At 41.5% G+C, this 19,482-nt stretch overlaps 1 protein-coding gene across 2 annotated transcripts; it reads right to left on the bottom strand.

Annotated features, from left to right (window-relative positions):
• Positions 1–4,973: 4,973 nt before the first annotated feature.
• On the bottom strand, positions 4,974–19,356 carry WFDC8 (WAP four-disulfide core domain 8). 2 transcript variants are annotated; one of them, XM_045444448.1, is made up of 6 exons: positions 18,585–19,356; positions 12,774–12,883; positions 9,789–9,929; positions 8,338–8,505; positions 6,205–6,345; positions 4,974–5,224 (listed from the first exon to the last, which is right to left on the bottom strand). In XM_045444448.1, exons 1-6 carry the CDS (start codon positions 18,605–18,607, stop codon positions 5,085–5,087), a joined length of 723 nt encoding a protein of 240 aa, XP_045300404.1. In that variant the 5' UTR covers positions 18,608–19,356; the 3' UTR covers positions 4,974–5,084. The 2 variants fall into 2 exon arrangements, with proteins under 2 accessions (XP_045300404.1, XP_045300403.1); XM_045444447.1 differs by lacking the exon at positions 18,585–19,356 and having other exon boundaries at positions 12,774–13,476.
• Between the last annotated feature and the right edge of the window lie 126 nt (positions 19,357–19,482).

The raw sequence follows: 19,482 nt of genomic DNA, 5'->3' as shown, positions 1-19,482 counted from the left end.
AGAATGAGGGACTCCAAGGGGTACCAAGGTAGATGGCCTCTACCTGGAGATTTCTGCTTGTTAATTAGGCCAAGACGTTGATCAAGCTTCCTGTGCCTGGCTTTCTGTGTTGTTTTCTGTGCCTCTAAGTGTATTACTGAGTTTCGTGTTTGTTTCCTCAAATAAACCCTGAGCTCCATTGAACAGGTCTGTGTCTAGGACCTAGTGTTTAGAACACTAATAGGGCCAGATATAAACACTCGGTGCAAACTACTGGATGAGCAAGGTAGCTATGTGGATAGATGGATGGCTCATAGTATGATGAATGGGAATATAGTTGGAAGAATACAAAGGATGGGTGAGGGTATCATGGATATTTGGGTGCATGAATGCCTGAACATGGCTGGGGGGATGAATGGCTGGGTGAATAAATGGATTGGATTGAACATAAGGATGGATAGGTTAACAATGGGACAAACGGGTAATTGATGGAAACTCTGAATGGCAGGTAAATGAGTGAATTATTAGGTGGATGGAGGGGAGATGGGTGTAGAAATGATGGAGACCTATGTTGACAGGTATGAGAGAATGTGTTTGTATGAAAGATGAGTAAAGGCTAGATATAAAACAGGCGGCTGGATATGTAGAAAGAAGGTGGGTGAGAAGGGTAAGTGGGTAGATATATGAGTGAGAGAATGGGTGGAAAGATCAATAAGTTTAAAGGTATTTCAATGCAAGCTAGGTGAGCGGATGGATAGGTGGTAAATGCTTTGAATGATTGGTGGATAGTGTAGGTGGGGTGGAAACATGAGTATATTGAAGAAAATATTAAACAAAGTTAAAGACAAAAAAAGAATTATGTACAAAATCAGTTATACTACTTTAAGGTAATACATTTGAAAATAGAGAGAAAATGGATCAATTTTAGCAACATATAAAAGACCAAAATTTATGGAGGAGGAGGTAGAGAGCCTATATGCACTGTAAGGTAAAGTACAAGAAAAAAATTAGTAAAAATAGGGTTGCCCAGGTGGCTCAGTTGGTTCAACACCTGACTCTTGATTTTGGTTCAGGTCATGATCTCACAGTTTGTGAGATCAAGCCCTGTGTTGGGTTCCAGGCTGAGTGTGGAGCCTGCTAGGGATTCTCCCTCTCTCTCTCTTCCTCTCTCTCTCTCTCTGCCTTTCCCCTGCTCGTGCTTGCTCTCTCTCCCAAAATAAAGAAATGAACATTAAAAATTTATAAAAAATTATTTCAAATATACCACTATAGAAGAAACCTTACCTAGTTGCTTTTGGAGCTCAATTTTGTGTAGCCCTAAAAAATAGAGAATATTATTAAAATATTATTATGGAAATTTTTATTTAAAATATTACAGACCATAGGTGGTGCCTGGCTGCTCAGTAGGTAGAGTGTGCAACTCTTGATTTCAGGGTCATGAATTCATGCCCCACATGTTGGGCATATATATTACTTAAAATAAAAATAAATTGAGATATTAAAATATTACAAATCACAGGAAAAATAAGTAACCTCCCAATTAGTTTTCCATGCTAGTTTGTTGAAAGTAATATGATTCCAATAGCAAAACATACAAAAGTAATAGGCCTATTTTTCTCTTGATTGTTGATGTGAAATTTCTGAATAAACTATTTGCTTAAAGTACCTTTGGTGTATTAATAGAAGTATACCCTCAATATGATTAAGGTCAGTCCTGGAATGCAAGGATGGTTCAACATATGGAAATTTAATAATATAAGTTCTTATACTAACAAATTAGAAGAGAAAGTTATTGCATGATTAGATGCTTAAAGTGTATTTTGATAAAATTCCACAGTAATATCCAATAACAATAGTAAATGTATAAAAAGAAAACCATCCAAGTGCAGTAAAATCTATTTATCCCAAAGCCCACAACAAATGACATTTCATACTGCAGGAGACACTGATTTTAAGATAAAGAACCAGACAGGGATAGATGTCATTACCTTTATTTTCAACATTATTTCAGAGGCTCTACATGATACAAAAAGACAAGAAAACAAAGTCATGACATTGGGAAACAACAGAGTCAAATTACTCATCATTTTCAGATATGATTATATATAAAATATAAGTAAACTCATTAAATATTGTTATACTTCTTTTTTTTCCCAACAACAATTTTTAAAATTATCTCAAATGCTTTGTTTTAATCAAGAATATTTTCTTAGAACCTGTCGTGTTTGTTTCCATTTCATTGCTTCTAAATATACTATTGTTTTTGCTTCACAAATGATATTTCTGAATCCATTCTTCATATTTTAATCCAACCTCATTTATTTATTTGTTTTTATTTTTTTATTTAAGTCCAAGTTAGTTAACATGTAGTCTAATAATGATTTCATGAATAGAATTTAGTGATTCATCACTTACATGTAACACCCAGAGCTCATCCCAGCAAGTGCTCTCCTTAAAGCCCATCACCCATTTAGCCCATCCGCCTACCCAACATCCCTCCAGCAACCCTCAGTTTGTTTTCTGTATTTAAGAGTCTCTTATGGTTTGTTTCCCCTCTCTTTTTTTTAATCTTATTTTTGCTTCCCTTCCTCTATGTTCATCCCTTTTGTTTCTTAAATTCCACATATGAGTGAAATCATATGATATCTTTTTCTGACTTATTTCACTTAGATTAATACACTCTAGTTCCATCACATTGTTGAAAATGGCAAGATTTCATTCTTTTTGATCACCAAGTAATATTACAGTGTGTGTGTGTGTACACACACCACTTGTATGTGTATCTATGTATACCACATCTTCTTTATCCATTCATCAGTTGGTGGACATTTGGGCTCTTTTCATAATTTGGCTATTGTTGATAGTGCTGCTATAAACATTAGGGTGCATGTGCTCCTTAGAATCAGCACTTTTGTATCCTTTGGATAAATACCTAGCAGTGCAATTGTTAGGTTGTAGGGTAGTTCTATTTTTAACTTTTTGAGGAACCCCCATATTATTTTCCAGAGTGGCTGCACCAGTTTGCATTCCCATCAGCAGTGCAAAAGAGTTCCCCTTTCTTAACATTCTCACCAACATTGGTTGTTTTCTGAGATGTTAATGTTAGCCATTCTGACTGGTGTGAGGTGGCATCTCATTGTGGTTTTGATTTGTATTTCTCTGGTGATGAGTGATGTTGAGCATCTTTTTATGTGTCTGTTAGCCATTTGAATGTCTTCTTAAAAATTTTTTTAACGTTGATTTATTTTTGAGAGAGTCAGAGACAGAATGCAAGTGGGTTAGGGGCAGAGAGAGAGGGAGACACAGAAGCAGAAGCAGGCTCCAGGCTCTGAGCTGTCAGCACAGAGCCTGACGCGGGACTCGAACTCAAGAGCTGTGAGATCATAACCTGAGCCGAAGTCGGACGCTCAACCGACCAAGCCACCCAAGTGCCCCTGAATGTCTTGTTTGGAAAAGTGTCTACTCATGTTTTCTGCCCATGTCTTAACTGGATTATTTGTTTTTTGGGGGGAGGGGTGTTGAGTTTGGTAATTTCTTTATAGATTTTGGATACTAACCCTTTACCTAATATGTCTTTTGCAAATATCTTCTCCCATTCTGTCAGTTGCCTTATAGTTTTGCTGATTGTTTCCTTCACTGTGCAGAAGCTTTTTATCTTGATGAGGCACACCAATAGTTCATTTTTGCTTTTGTTTCCCTTGCCTCTGAAGACATTTCAAGTAAGAAGTTGCTGCGGCTGAGGTCAAAGAATTTGCTGCCTGTGTTCTCCTCTAGGATTTTGATGGTTTCCTGTCTTAAATTTAGGTCTTTCATCCATTTGAGTTTATTTTTGTGTATGGTATAAGAAAGTGGTCCAGGTTCATTCTTCTGCACGTCTGTCCAGTTGTCCCAACACCATTTGCTGAAGAGACTGTCTTTTTTCCATTGGATATTCTTTCCTGTTTTGTCAAAGGTTAGTTGGCCAGATATTTGTGGGTCCATTTCTGGACGCAAAAATTCCCAACAAGATATTACCAAACCAGGTCCAATAATACATTAAAAGAATTATTCACCACAATAAAGTGGGATTTATTCCTGGGATTCAGGGCTGGTGCAGTATCCACAAATCAATCAATGTGATACATCACATTAATAAAAGAAAGGATAAGGACTACATGATCCTCTCAATAGATACAGAAAAAGCATTTGACAAGATAGAGCATCCTTTCTTGATAAAAACCCTCAAGAAAGTAGGGATAGAAGGAACATACATCAAGATCATAAAGGCCATAAATGAAAGACCCACAGCTAATATCACCCTCAATGGGGGAAAAGGGAGAGCTTGCCCCTAAGGTCAGGAACATGACGAGGATGTCCATTCCCACCACTGTTATTCAACATAGTGTTGGAAGTCCTAGCCTCAGCAATCAAACAACAAAAAGAAACAAAAGGCATCCAAATTAGCAAGGAGGAAGTCAAACCTTCATTTTTCACAGACAACATGATACTCTACATGGAAAACCCAAAAGACTCCACCAAAAAACTGCTAGAACTGATTACATGAATTCAGCAAAGTTGTAGGATATAAAATCAACACACAAAAATCAGTTGCATTTATATACACCAATAATGAAGCAGCAGAAAGAGAAATCTAGGAATCAATCCCATTTACAGTTGCACCAAAACCCATAAAATACCTAGGAATAAACCTAAGAGGTAAAAGATCTATACATGAAAAACTAGAAAGCTTATGAAAGAAATTGAAGATGCAAAATAAATAGGAAAACATTCCATGCTCTTGAGTTGGAAGAACAAATATTATTAAATTGTCAATACTACCCAAAGCAATCAACATATTCAATGCAATCTCTATCAAAATGACATCAGCATTCTTCACAGAGGTAGAACAAACAATTCTAAAATTTGTATGGAACAAGACCCCAAATATCCAAAGTATTATTGAAGAAAACCAAAGCTGGAGGCATCGCAGTTCCAGACTTCAAGCTGTATTACAAAGCTGTAATCATCAAGACAGTATGGTACTGGCACAAAAACAGACACATAGATCAATGGAATAAAATATTGTTAACTTCTTAAGACAGCTTGGCAAGGTTGCCACTTACGATTCATTTTTGAGGTTCCAGGCACTTCAGTCCACAATGTGAACAGCACTTCTGTGACACTGGGCAATCATTATCCTGAAGGCACTTGGGTCTATCAAATGTGGAACACACCACAGGCTTGTGTGGGCAGAAACCTGATTTGGCTTTATGGGATAAAATAAGACACTTGATCTTGAAATACTTGATTATAGTTTGAGACAAAGTTGGGAGATTTGGGGAACCCTAAACAGGGCTTTCTTCTGATGAAGTCTCTTACCCTTCCCCCTAGAGTAACAATAGATTGTACAAGGCAGAGTATCAACTTTCTATGGCTAATAATTTGAGGAGTATCAAAAAGGCTTGACATCTCTGAGTTACAAAGTCTGATAGGATTCCTGCTGGCCCTCAGAGAGCTAATGGATTTATTTGGGTTATCTGATCCCAGATTACCAGAGATAAAAGGAATATGGGAGAGCACCCAGAACTTCCTTTTTAAATATAAACTGTACAAATTGAGGATCGTGTAGGGAAAATGAGTTGTCTACGGCCATAATGAAAATGAGTAGAAGAGTTGAAGTCAGTTGAAAGGACTTGGATTTCTTCCACCATACTGTGCTGTACCTCAAAACACTAACAATCTCTGGGACAAGACTATACTAACTCAGCACTACATGAAGGAGTGAGACCTAACCTCAGAAACTACAGAGTTCACTTCTGCCCCAACAACATTTTGCTGCCAATCATTACTCCAGCATACCTACAGGATGTGGATATGCTCTATATGCTCTGAAGTTCTGTGCAGACATAAGGGCTTATTAGGAATGTACCTAATGGTTATCATTTTTTTTTTGTACAAATAAGTGGGTACTGTCACCTGTCAGCCATTGAAGATGAGACTTAGAATAAATAAGTTCTCATGGGGAGAAATAGGGAGTGATACTATGCATGATTGTCTTTGAAGCCTAGCAAATAAGTTTCCTGAGATCAGCACAACAACACAAGAGCAGTGATTGGGCATTAAAAAAGGAAAAGTTCCCAAGAGACCCCTAAGGTCAACTGAAGGGGTATCTCCTATTCCATGGGCCAACATGACATCCTTAGCATATGCCCCGGAGACTTTGGGAGGTATACCCCCAGTCCTCACCTGTCCAGGCCGTGGCACAAACAAAGCCACACATGGATTCACAACATTTGTCACTTTGGGGGCAATCGATGTCACTCTTACACAGAGATGAACACTCCATACGGTTCTTGAAAGGGAAGAGTGGGCAATGTCCTTTCTTGACTAAAACAAGAGCAGATGTGAGTTCTCTCAAACTCCAGCCCATCTCACTGTTTTAAACAGCTTTCCCTTCCCCTCCAAACTAGTATCTCTTTCTGTCACTTGGTTCACTCTACCCTGATGACCTCTGGTAGGCTGTGAAGGAATGTAATGTCTCACCATCTCATGGGATGTGGTAGAAAGAGAGTAAGGCTGGGTGTTTGAAGCCCCAGGTGAGAAGATGACTCCCCAGACCAGGGTGGCAGCTGTTGATGTGGTAAGAAGTGGTCAGATTCTGGATCTATTTTCAAGGTAGATCTAAAATGATTTCCTAATGCAATGGATGTGGATTGAGAAAGCGCAATGCTGATTCATCAAGGGTTACTTAGAAGTTTGTTTTGTTTTGTTTTGTTTTGTTTTGTTTTGTTTTGTTTTGTTTTGTTTTTTCAACCAAGCTGGAGAGAAGTATGGACAGAGCAGGTTTGAGATGGGAGAGCAAAGATGAGTGGTTCTTAAACAAATGAAGTGTGAGATGTTTTTGAGATCCTGATGGAGGAGAAGACAAAGCAGTTGGAGTTTGGGAGTCAGATTCAGGCTGGAGATACAACTGTGTGAGTCACTAGGGTAGAGATGGTATTGAAATGAATTATTTAGAATTTTGTTCATGTTTTCTGTTGTCCTTATCTGATTGCAAATTCTATGAGGGTAGGAGGTGCTTCCTTTCTTCTTCCCCTCCACCTTCTTCTTGTCTTTCCTTCTCTTTCTACCTCTTCTTCCTCTTCCTGTTCTCCTTCTCCTCCCTCTTCCTCTTCTTCCTCCTACTGCTTATCTTCCTCCTCCTCCTCTTTCTTCTCTTTCTCCTTCTTCTTCTTCTTCTTCTTCTCCCCCTTCTCCCCTTTTTCCTTCTCCTCCTCGTCCTTCTTCTTCTTCCTCCTCAGGTCAGATTCTAACAGACCATGGTGTGTTTGACTCTCAAAACTATTGTTAGGTTCTTTCTGAGGTCTAAACATAAATTTCCCCCAAACCAGCTCAAACCAATTTCCCTGGCCTCTTCTTCTGGTTTCTGAGAGCCAAGGTCTAGTTTATAGTGCCATAATTCTTTACAGCCTCCCACAAAGGGTCAGGCCACAAGGTTGCCTTGGCCATTCAGGCTCACTAGGCCTATAGAATTAAAATTTCAGATCTATCCCTGACCCACTGTGAATCCTTGGGCAACTAAATTTACCTCTCTGTTTTCTTGTCTGTAAAATGGAGGTGATGGTATACATTTCAGCCTGCATTGCAGAATCTGAGGTCAAAGTTCTAGTGCTGCTTTGTAAAGTCACACAGTGCTGTGCATTTTGAACATCAACGGCCACCACCTCAATTATTACCATTTAGCAAACCGACACTACTGAACAGCCATCATGTCAAATATTTGTGTCCTGATCACATATAATCATACCAACAACTCAGCAATGACTTTTGTTATTCCAGTATTATGGGGGAGGGAACTGAAACTCTAACAGGTGAAGAAATTTGCAGTAAGTGGGAAAAGGGGGATTTTTATCTACATCATTTGTCACTTAAGCTCTGTAAGACACTGTCTCCCAACATTACTGCTAATGGTCATTATAGTAAGGATTTAATCCACTCCTTCACTCCACCCTGTTCTTCACTCCACCCTATTCTTCACCTACTCCATGCTCTATCCCTACTTCTTGGGAAACCAGAGATGACCTGCTTATGTTTCATTTTTGAGTAAGTACATAGGTAACACTCAACAGGTATGTGCACTATCTCAGTTTCCCGGCACAACAACTCCATCAGGTCAATACTATCATGACCCTCCATTTTGTAGACAAGAAAATTGAAGCTCATGGAAACAGGAAACTGACCCAAGACCACCTGTTCAGTGAATGATTGAGCTAAGAGTTGAACAAAACATTTTAACCTTAAAGCCTGAGCATATGAATATTCTGATGTACTATTTCCAGTTACACTAGGCCCTCAGATGGCCAGGCATATAAGTCTTACCAATTAATGTGCAAGCCATCATGCAGTGTTCCTTGCTGATGAAGTTGTTAGCATTCCCATAGCAGCCTCCATAGGTAAAGGGTTTGCAGAGGTGATGTTTATTGTCAAAATACCAGTGCATGATATTACTGTTACAGTTTCCTTGCTCTGAGGGTAGCATGCAGGGTTCTGAGGGCAGGAAACAAAGAGGGAAGAACATAAAGGGTAGCAAAAACAAAGAAGAGTTCAGGCCCTCACCTTTGTGCAGTTCTTGGTATTAGATCCAAGTGATTAGGAGACCATCATCAATAAAATTTCTAGCCTAGCTCTACTACAAATACTCTATGTTGCATCGAATCTCTGAGCATCATTCACACCTTTCAAAAGTCATAGTGAAAAGCATATGAGGTGCTTTGGAGCTGATCTTTCTTCTCTACTGCCTGAGCTTTGGGAGGACAAGACTTGTTCAATGACTATATCCAAAGTGCCTAACAAAGTGCCTGGCACATAGATAGAATGAAACATCAAGAAGGAAAAAAAAAACCAATCTCTCATGTTTGGAAATTGATCAGAGCTCACAGCTGAGCCATGGTGTGCCCCTGTCAGATATTAACCAGCTCACCAGACAGCTACATCAAACAAGGTCACTCTGGGACCATGATAAAGGGAGACCAAAAACAGTACTTGTGAAAGCCACAGAATACCCAACATCTATGAGTGATTTATGTTTCTCTACATTATGGCTTTATCCTCAGTCTAGCCTCCCTTCTCTGTAGATAAGATCACATGAGATAATCATAAAATTGCCCCACTTTCTGACAACACCCCATATAGACCAAATCCACCCCTGCAAATTACTCAGTCAAAGCCTCAATCCCATAGTAGATTCTTTCCAACAGCTTCTTACTGAGATCTCTCAGGTTGTCTATGGTGAACATTCTCCCTCACTGCAATGAGTAGTAAATCCAACTTGTTCAAATACATGTGTTCCTGGTGGTCTTTGGCCAAAGGACACTAACAGTAGATATTTTTTGAGTGAATAAATGGATATCTATATCTATAATGCACAATTTCCTCTTATGAGATGCTCTATACTTTGAGTTACCAGAAAACCTCTTTGAAGGCCAAAGAGTCCAAAAATAAGACCAGCATCTAAGCTGACTGGGGTTTACATTTACCACAGTGGCAACAATAGCCTCTTGACACATAGGAAGCGTACGACAAGTATTAGTTATTTGTGAATGCTTGAATGTTGAACCAAGAAGACTAACATCAATATTATCCAGTTGCCATCCACCATGCTTAGACTCATTGTTTGTACTTGAGGGTTGGAATATAATTAGAAAAAGAGAAAATCATGAGCCCTGGCCTCTTTGTCCTACCATTCAAGGGAATCATTCAGCAAGTTCTAGACGGGGCAGGAAGTAAGACACCTCAAAAGGCACCTGTGCCCTCAGCCTTGGTGCCACTACCTTGGAGTGGATCCATGCACTTCTTCCCACAGGCAAATGAGCAGCACTTCATCTGTTCCACGCAGTGCCCATCAGTTTGGCACCAATCTGGAACTTTCGTTTCACAGGTGATCCTCTCATGGGGGCACACTCCTGGTTTCTCTGCAAGAGAACAATGTCCACATTCACATCCCTTGAGAGTTTCAGCTCTCCCCGCCCCCCCCCCCCATGGCAAAGGGGAATAGTGACATTCCCTCAGCCCTCTCCTCTACCTTCCATCCTCAGTGCTTGCTTGGCTTATCTTATGGGCTGGGTCTGCCTCTCACCACTTGTAGCTCATTTAGATTGATCTGAATCAGGAAACTGTGTTTCCTGGAAGAAGGAAAGGGAAGGGAAGCATCTCAGATTCTACAGCAGGGAGTTAAATAGGGACCAGGAGCCTTACTTTAAGTTTGGGAACTCCTCTCTCCTCTTAAAACTTAATATTTTAATGTCTAATCCCTCTGCCTCCAGTATCTCAGTTGACAGGGAAATTAGTGAGGAGTGGTGTAAATATCATGGAAATAGGAATATTGTGGTCGCGATATCCAATTTGGGCCCCTGACTCCTTGTGAGCTCGAGAACAACCTGAGTTCCACTATGTAACTTCACAGTTATCTTTAAAGTGGGCAGGAATGGTGCAGCGAGAGGAGCACTATAAGACAGACCTGGCGTGGGAGCCTGACTCCAACATGACTAGCTAAGTTATCTTGGAGAAAAAAGTCTTCCTTCTGAGTCCTAAGCTTTCCACCTATAAAATGAGAATTTCAATCTCTTCCTTACAGTCTGCTTATAAGAATTAAGGAAGATGATGTCTGTAATGTACTCATCACAGTACCTGGCACATGGGAACAGCGTGGCAGATATGGGATTGCTTCCTCCCTTTGTAGGGTTAAACATGGCTGCCTCATATCCGTCCCGGTAGGAGGCAGAATCTTAAAGTTGCACCCCCCAGATTCCCATCCTCTGGTTATTGAATTAAACATGAATTTAGGTACTGCTGTGGAGAAATTTCATAGATGGGAGCAAAGTCCCAAGTTAATTGACCTAAAAATACAGAGATTATCTGAGTGGGCCAGACCGAAGCTGTCGAGTCCTTTAAAAAGGAGGGGTTTTCCCCTGATTAACAGAGAAGAGGTAAGAGAGATTCGAAGGGTGAGAGGAATCTAACATGCTATTAGTAGCTTTGAGGATGGAAGAAGCTAATTGCCCTGGACTAAGGGTGGCCTCTGGAAGCAACCTCAATAGTGCAACTGCTACAGCTAGTAAGCATGGACGAGGACCCTGGGTCCCAGATGGAAACTGCAGCTTTGGCTGACACCTGGATGTCAGCCTGGTGACAACCTGAACAGAGACAGAACCTGAGCCAGACGCACCACACCAGACTTCTGAACTACAGGTAGTGTGTTACACAGCCAGAGATAGCTACTACCCTGTGCCGGGGGCAATGAGGCTCTAAACTGAGCATCCCTCCAGTGAGATCTACTGGAGAAGCATGATCCTTTTGGATACCACTGACTTGGAATTATAGAAGTTTAGCATTGGAAAGACCATATTTATCATTAGTATCACCCTCTTACTTTCTTAGGTTAAAAAATATGAGGTCAGATGAGAAAATATAGTGGATGAAGGATGAATTGAAATTGTTAGTACTTTCCAGTTACATTTCTTAGCCTTCATACCACCCTTCATGCACCCTCCAAGGATGCCCTGAGGCTGAGTGTATGGTTCCTAATGTCGAGTTGTGTATTGAAAACACCTGTGCATCTTTTAGAAACTATAGACCATGTCCTGAATCAGAATCTCAAGAAAGTGAAACCAAGGGACTCAACTTTTTAAAAGTGCCACTGGTGACACCGAAGCAGTTAGGCATCATGATGTAGGCTACTACTTGGGAATCCCTGTTCGAGGTTTGGGCACAGCGAGAGCAAAGCAAATCAAAGAGGGACACATCCAAAGAGGTAAAAAGGCACAGAAATCTTGGAATTATAAAGACAAATGTCTCCTCACTAGTGTTGACTTTACCCAGGCCCACCTCTCTCCTGCTTCTGGGGGCATTTAATCCTTTTTTGGGTTCTACACTTTAGCTCCTTCCCCCTCTGTCAGCTTCAGCTCCCACTTAGAATCCTCCTCCCTCCCAGCCAGACTTCTCTAGCCACTTAGCTTGTCCATGTGGTCTCCCCTGAAGCACACAAGCTGGGGATTCCTCTGCAGCTACTGGGAATGCTCCCCAAAGTTTGGGTCTTGCTCTCTGCTGTCATTACTTGACACATACTTCCCACAGACCACATCCATTCCCACGATGCTGTCTGTGGCTCCTATGCCTCCCTCCTGACCTATCCCCACTTCCCAGCTAAGACACATATCCAACCACCTGGCAACATACACCTGGGCATCTCATAAGACCTCTTTTCCCACATGTACAAAACTGAACTAGCATCTCCCTATGCCTTAGCAGTGCCTCCTTCTCTCTGCTCCCATCTTTATATTGGCATCAATATGCCCCCAGGCTATCAAGAGAACCCTGAGATTCACTCCTCCCTCTCTGTCACCCCAGCATCCTGTCAGACATGGACTCGGGTCAGTTCCTCCTCTTAATCTCTCTCCAAGTCCCATGGTTTCCCCTCTTGGCCACCACTTCCAAGACAGCTCCCGACCTCCGCCCATGTGTCTCTTCCTCTTGTGCCACCTCCTCCTCACTGTCCTCTGACCTCAGGTCCTCCCCAGTGTCTGATTCACCTCCAAAAAATTAACTTGGAAAAGATACAAATGAGGCAAAGTTAAGGAAATAATTTGGGGGCTCCAGTCAGGGAAGGATTCAAAGGTCCCAGGGTGGATGAGCAGGGCTAGTCCTCTGAAGCCACAGTAGAAGTTCCTTCATTGGACATGAGTCCTTGCCTGCTGTCTGACCCTCAGTCCCAGGAAGGCCTCCTGAAGAAGGGGCAGCCGTAGCTTCCCTCAACCCACCTTTGACTCTTTTCATTGGCGATGAAGATGTCTCCTCCAAAGAGAGAGAGAGAAGCAGCAGGAACACTACATTCCTTGGGGAGAAGACTGAACTGTGGACAGGAAGGTGCCTGTGTGGGGTGACAGGAGGCGTGGGGATTAGGCACAAGCCAGACAGAGATACAGAGGGTGTGCTGAGAACCATGCAGATGGTCCACACTTCCCTCAGTTCACAGATGAGGAAATCAAGATACACGGTGGGGAAGGGGGTTGTCTGAGGTCACGTGGAGAGTACGGCAGGCCCTTCAAGCCCAGGACCCTCCTGTTGGCCCCACACTCTGTCCCGGCACTGGTCCATGTCCCACCGGGACCCTCGCCCATTGTGTTACTCCTACATGAGAGGTCACATATCAGTGATCACAGGGATTTGTCTGGAACAGTTGCAGGGCTGGTCTGCCCACTGTCATTCCCAGGGCAACCCCAGACATGAGAGAACACCTTTTTCTTGCTCCACTGATGGCAAGAAACTGATGGTAGGAGACTTTCAGGAGGGCCTTGACATGTTCCATAGGGTCCAGGAGCAAGAAAGTCCCAGATGACCGAGGGTTAATCAAAGGATCCCTCATTTCCTTTCTGTTGTTATCCAAGCCTAGCTTCTGATACTCCTAGAGCACCTCATAAATAGACGACCCTCCCCCACTCACTCAATCCCATTTCCATATGTCTCTTCCTGGTCCTTATGTACTGTTTCATTTTGTGATGTGAAGAACTGATAAGGCCATACACTGTTACCTCTCAAACTAAAATGCGTTTTGAGGGGCACTTGTCTGGCTCAGTTGGTTGAGCATCTGACTCTTGATTTTGGCTCAGGTCCTGATTTCACTGTTTGTGAGATTGGTCCCCTGCTGTCTGCGGAGAGAATCCTGCTTGGGATTCTCTCTCTCTCCCCGCCTCTCTGCCCCTCCCCAACTCGTGGGTGCTCACTCTTTCTCTGTCTCTCTGAAAATGAATAAATAAACTTAAAGAAATTAAATTAATAAATACATAAATTCAATTTGAAAACAGCAAGAGAGGAGGGAGGCAGACAGGAAGAGAGAAAGAGAGAGACAGAGAACGTCATTATGCCCAGAATGCACCTATATTATTGGTGGAACTTCAGACCTTGCCAGGAGTCTTTTCCAGATCTCCTGAACCATATTACGTGGCTGCCTAAGAGGAAAGACTTGTAGCAATTCATCGTTTCCCACCCCCGCCACCAGAATTCTAATCCTGTATCCTCTCTGAATGTTACAGCAATGCCTGGACTGTTCGGAATGGCAATTATGGCCCCAAACTCAGTGACAACTGGTTTTTGGTCCTGGCTTGGTAACTTACAGGTGTAGCTGTATGCGGATCCTCAGTTTCCTCATCTAGGAAATGGAATGATACACCTACCTGGCAGCTTTGTTGTCACTGTGAGAATTAGATGAGATTGTGTGAGATTACTCCTGAGTGGTATGGAATGGTCAAAAGCAGTGCTTGAGGTTGGACCTGAGTTCACATTGTGGATCCCCCGCTTGCCAGCTATGTGGCCTTGGCTCAGCCACTGAACCTCACTGAGCCTCAGTTTTACTTTTCTTTTTCTTTCTTCCTCCCTTCCTTCCTTCCTTCCTCCCTCCCTCCCTCCCTCCCTCCCTCCCTTTCTTTCTTTCTTTCTTTCTTTCTTTCTTTCTTTCTTGATTTTATTTTTAAGTCTCACCCAATGCTGGGCTTGAACTCACAAGCCTGAAATCAAGAGTCGCTCATTCTGCTGACCAAACCAGCCATGCGCCCCCAAGCCTTGGTTTTCTTTAAAGGAAATAGTAACACAACTACTTCATACACATTAGAACAAATTGAAGTATGTGGAAAGCATGGTGACTGGCATATAGTGCTTAATATATTTTAGTCAATAAAAAAATAATTCACTGAATGAAAAAAAAAGTTATTACCTTTTCAGCTTTTAAGTGTCCTGTAAGACTGTGTATATCATTGCTTTTATTCCCCCAAAAGATTAGCCAAGGCCCTAGGGTGCCTTAAATTCTTGTAATCAAATCACCCTTTTGGTGTGAAGTTTTATACCTGTTAACCCAGTCTTGGGAATTCATTGGGTAGATTAGCCTGTAGTCAGTTAGTAGGAATCAGAGCTCCCAGGGTGGGGGTGCAGGGTGAGATGCAGACCAAAGGTTGCCAAATATAATACAGCACATCCGGTTAGAATTTTTCATTGAAGTATATCCCATGAAATGCAAGGACCATCGTTATACTAAAAATTATTTGGTGTTTATCATTCAACTTTAGTTGGTCAGCTTATATTGTTATTTGCTAAATCTTTAAACAACTTTAAAACAGTGGATTCATTTTGATTTGAGGAGGATCTGTTTGGGCAAGAGACTACAAAACATGGGTCCTATGGGGAATGAGCAAATGCGTGTGGGGGACTTGCCCAGTGGCCCTAGGCAAGAGGACAGATGTCGGAGGCATGGGCACTAGGGTGCTGTAGGAACAGCAATGAACCAGGAATGAAGAGACTTTGAAGCCATGCCATTTGGGGCTACTCTTAGGTCAGTCTACCCATGTGAAAATGACGAGATTCAACTCAGTCAGTCCTGATCATGCTGGCGCACACGTACCCCTGAGGGCACAGGAAGGTTTTCCAGAGGGTACACAGGCACGGACAGATTTAAGGACATGATGTCCTGCTTCTCAAATTCCGCATTTACTTCTTCCTGAAGTTGGTCTGCCTGAGAAAGAGCCTGCAGTCTGCCCTTCTCCTTTTCTGTCTCGCACAAAGCCCCGTGCTGCTTCCAAAAAAGGAGGGGTAGGGACCATATTTCTCACCTATCTCTTGCATGTGTCCAAAGTGTAAAAACTGAGTTGCAAACAAAGGAACACTTTGAGAGCGCATTTTCCTGAGGACGCTTCCCAAAGAGCAAAGCAAAAATGTGTGGGTAGGAAATACGAAGAGGTTGGTCAGTACCCTGTTTCACTCAGGTGACAAAGTCATAGTATGTCACTGTGCCTTTAGCTCCCTCTTCTAGAGTTAGAAATCCCAAGAGTGATGGCACATATCCACAGGGATGTGTATGAAAACATTAATTTCAATTGAAAAATGAAGTCAGCTGTATTGTGGGAGAAAGTGGCCTGATTTGGCCGATTGAGGACTCACTTTGCCAATTAGTTGATTTGTTTAACATTTTCCATAAATAAAGTGAGTTAAATCTGTGGCACAAATTTTTTTTAATGCTTATTTGTTTATTTTAAGAGACAGAGAGAGTGAGAGAGAGAGAGGGCCAGGGGTGGGGTGAAAAGAGAGGAGACAGAGAGAATCTCAGATAGGCTCTGCACTTATAGCTTGGAGCCTGACGTGGGGCTCAATCCCACGAGACCATGGCCTGAGACAGAATCAAGAGTGGGATGCTTAACTGAGCCACTAGCTGCTTCCCCCAACTTTAAAATGTATTTAAAGCATGCAATAAGATAAAAGCATTTTATAAAGTATATATTATGGAAGGTCTATCAAAGCTAGTAGTATTCAAACTTTCCAGTGCTTACAGTGTATCAGATTAAACAATATGTCTACATAAAAGAGTAACAGGTCTAATTAATAACATTATTGATCATTTGGTAAATACTGGTAAAGCCTTTTTGGTAAACTTTCCAGAAATTGAGAAAGTCACGTGTGATTTGTGATCAGTATCCTAATTCCTAGGAAACAAATTCTTTTCAAGTATAAGGTTTCCAGTTCTATGCCTTGTAAACATAGAAAGGAGATTTAAGTAAGCTTATATGAATATTTAGATTAGATGATTAAAAATAGTTTTTTATTATAGAATATTACATGATTGGGGGGCAATGATCTGGAAGTTTGAAGAACCACGTGACATACCTATAACAAAACTCCTTTTGTTCCCATGCACTTACATATCACCAAGAGATGCATTACCTATAGAATTTTGTTTATCAATAAAATTTTGCCAATCGATAATTTCAATGTATTTACTTATATGGTCACTATTATAATGTTATCGAAGTAACAAATGGAATGAAAAATCAGTCCATAAGAAAACACTTTATTCCTAGAGTCTTATGGTCCCAGGAATTGAAAACTTTACATTTTAATCTATATACATGTGTTTATGGCATAGCAGTATGAAAAGGTCGTGATTAAAAGGCTTTTGAGCATAAGATTATATTGCATTAGATTGTGAGTCTGTGGGGCAATAAGAATGGAAATATGAGTTCTACGAGAAGGAGAAGTGTTTTGAAATGTCCAACTCTTAAAGAAATGCTTTCCATATTTTTTCCTCTTTGTTTTTTAAATTTTTTAAATTTTATTTTTTTTAATTTACATCCAAATTAGTTATCATATAGTACAACAATGATTTCAGGAGATTATATATATATATTTGATATGAAATTTATTGTCAAATTGGTTTCCATACAACACCCAGTGCTCATCCCAAAAGGTGCCCTCCTCAATACCCATCACCCACTTTCCCCTCCCTCCCACCCCCCATCAATCCTCAGTTTATTCTCAGTTTTTGAGAGTCTCTTATAGTTTGGCTCCCTCTCTCTCTAGCTTTTATTTCCCTTCCCCTCCCCATATATATATATATATTTTTTTTTAATTTTTTAATGTTTTATTTATTTATGAGACAGGGAGAGCATGAACAGGGGAGGGTCAGAGAGAGGGAGACACAGAATCCAAAACAGGCTCCAAGCTCTGAGATGCCAGCACGGAGCCCGACGCGGGGCTCGAACCCACGGACCGCAAGATCATGACCTGAGCCGAAGTCAGCCGTTTAACCGACTGAGCCACCCAGGCGCCCCTCCCCCATATACTTAAGTGGATGATTGTGAGTATCAAATTAGGATGGTATTTTGGCTCCAAAGGATTTGTTTTAAAAGTTATGTTGCAGGGGCGCCTGGGTGGCTCAGTCGGTTAAGCGTCCGACTTCAGCTCAGGTCACGATCTCGCGGTCCGTGAGTTCGAGCCCCACCTCGGGCTCTGGGCTGAAGGCTCAGAGCCTGGAGCCTGCTTCCCATTCTGTGTCTCCCTGTCTCTCTGCCCCGCCCCCGTTCATGCTCTCTCTCTCTCTCTCTCTCTGTCTCAAAAATAAATAAACATTAAAAAAATTAAAATAAAATAAAAGTTATGTTGCAGTGTTTAAAATATTAACGTTCACAACATGTTTTCATAATGCATTTGAGATTCCCTCATGTTGTTGTGTGTTGTCTGGACCTTCTTATTGCTGAGTTATGTTTCATCATATGGAGGTACCACGGGTTGTTTATCCATTCACTAGTTAACACGCACTTGGGTTGTTTCCAGTTTGTGGTGATTATGAATTAACTCCCTACAAACAGTTTCATACAGGTTTTTGTATGAACATAAATTGCCATTTCTCTTGGGTAAGTACCAGGGAGTAGGATTGTTAGGTTATGTGATAAGTATATAGTTCAAGAAACCACCAAAATGTTTTCCAAAGTGGCTGTGCCATCTTGCATTTCCACTGGTAGTACAGGAGAGCTCCACTTGCCTCACTTACTTGCTAGCATTTAAGATTGTAAATGTTTTATTTTAGTCATTCTAATACATGCGTAGTGGTACAATTGTGAGAAATTTTAAGAGATTAAAGTAATTTGCTTGAATTTCTGGGATCATAAGATTCTAAGTCATTTAAAACGATGGTGGAGATATTATTCCTATTTCCCAGCTGTCCCTTTGACAATGTTCCAAACCCAGTGGGCTTCTCATTTCTTGAGCCTGGGTAGTCAGAAGCTTCCCCAGAACCCCATCATTGAACCTACCTCTTTGCCCAGCTTCCCCACATGGCAGAGGTTGCTCTTTGCAGTGAATGGAGGAGCGTTTTGCAACTGAAAGGTCTACAGGTGGTCAGGAGCTAGGGGAACAGTTGAATTTCCAGGTTACCATTTTCAGAAACTACAGGTAAGGCCTCACTATGATTCTATTACATCCCATAACCCCCTACTGCTCCCCCTACTCCCAACCCATGCCGGGAGTACACCCAGCCTCAGGTCCCACTTCCATGGCTGAGAGCTCCTTCCTCACATCTTCCTCCTCTCAATGGCACGGCATGTCTCCTGCTTGGCTACTCAACCGACAATGTGCCTTTTGCCTCAGTCACTTGGCAGACCTTGAGGAGGACAATTAGCTCCATGGATCTCCTTCATACACCTTGTCCCACGCTTGGGCAGAGTAAGCGGATGCTTCCTCCAAAGATGTGATCTTCTACATAACTCCTATCCAGTGATCTACATTCTGATACTGAATCTCGCTAAGTGTGGCATGCAGAGCACTGCCTGTCTCCACAGTGTGTTGTTTAAATATCTTAAATCTTTGTAATTTTTTGTCTCTTTGACTGTCAATAATTCGGAACGGTGTGTGGAGGGCTCTCACTACAAAGATTTCTCAATTTATGTCTGTAATTGCATCGGTGTTTGTTTAATAGATCTTGATTCTACTGATTTAGGTAAATACAAACATTCCTGGTGAATGGAATCTTTTATCATTATACAGTGACTCCTCCTCTATCCTGAGAATAAACTCCTCTTACAGTTCTGTATTTCCTGATATCAATCTAACTATACCATCTCTTTTTTTTGTTTGCATTTGCCTCAACTTTTCCCCCTTAGTTTGCTTCAACCTTTCCATGCACTTGTGTTTCATTTTTGAAACAGTGTAAAT

The sequence above is a fragment of the Leopardus geoffroyi genome, chromosome A3 (genome assembly GCF_018350155.1).
Source record: "Leopardus geoffroyi isolate Oge1 chromosome A3, O.geoffroyi_Oge1_pat1.0, whole genome shotgun sequence".
Taxonomy (NCBI): domain Eukaryota; kingdom Metazoa; phylum Chordata; class Mammalia; order Carnivora; family Felidae; genus Leopardus; species Leopardus geoffroyi.
Note: the sequence above shows the minus strand (reverse complement) of the source record. Positions and strands in the feature narration are given on the sequence as shown.

Coding starts and splice junctions, on each gene's coding strand:
- WFDC8 (XM_045444447.1), bottom strand. CDS start 12,957: ATGGTTCTCAGCACACCCTCTGTATCTCTGTCTGGCTTGTGCCTAATC. Junction 6,346..8,337: donor GATGGCTTGCACATTAATTG/GTAAGACTTATA, acceptor CTCTTGTTTTAG/TCAAGAAAGGACATTGCCCA. Junction 5,225..6,204: donor TTGTGCCACGGCCTGGACAG/GTGAGGACTGGG, acceptor TATCCCATAAAG/CCAAATCAGGTTTCTGCCCA.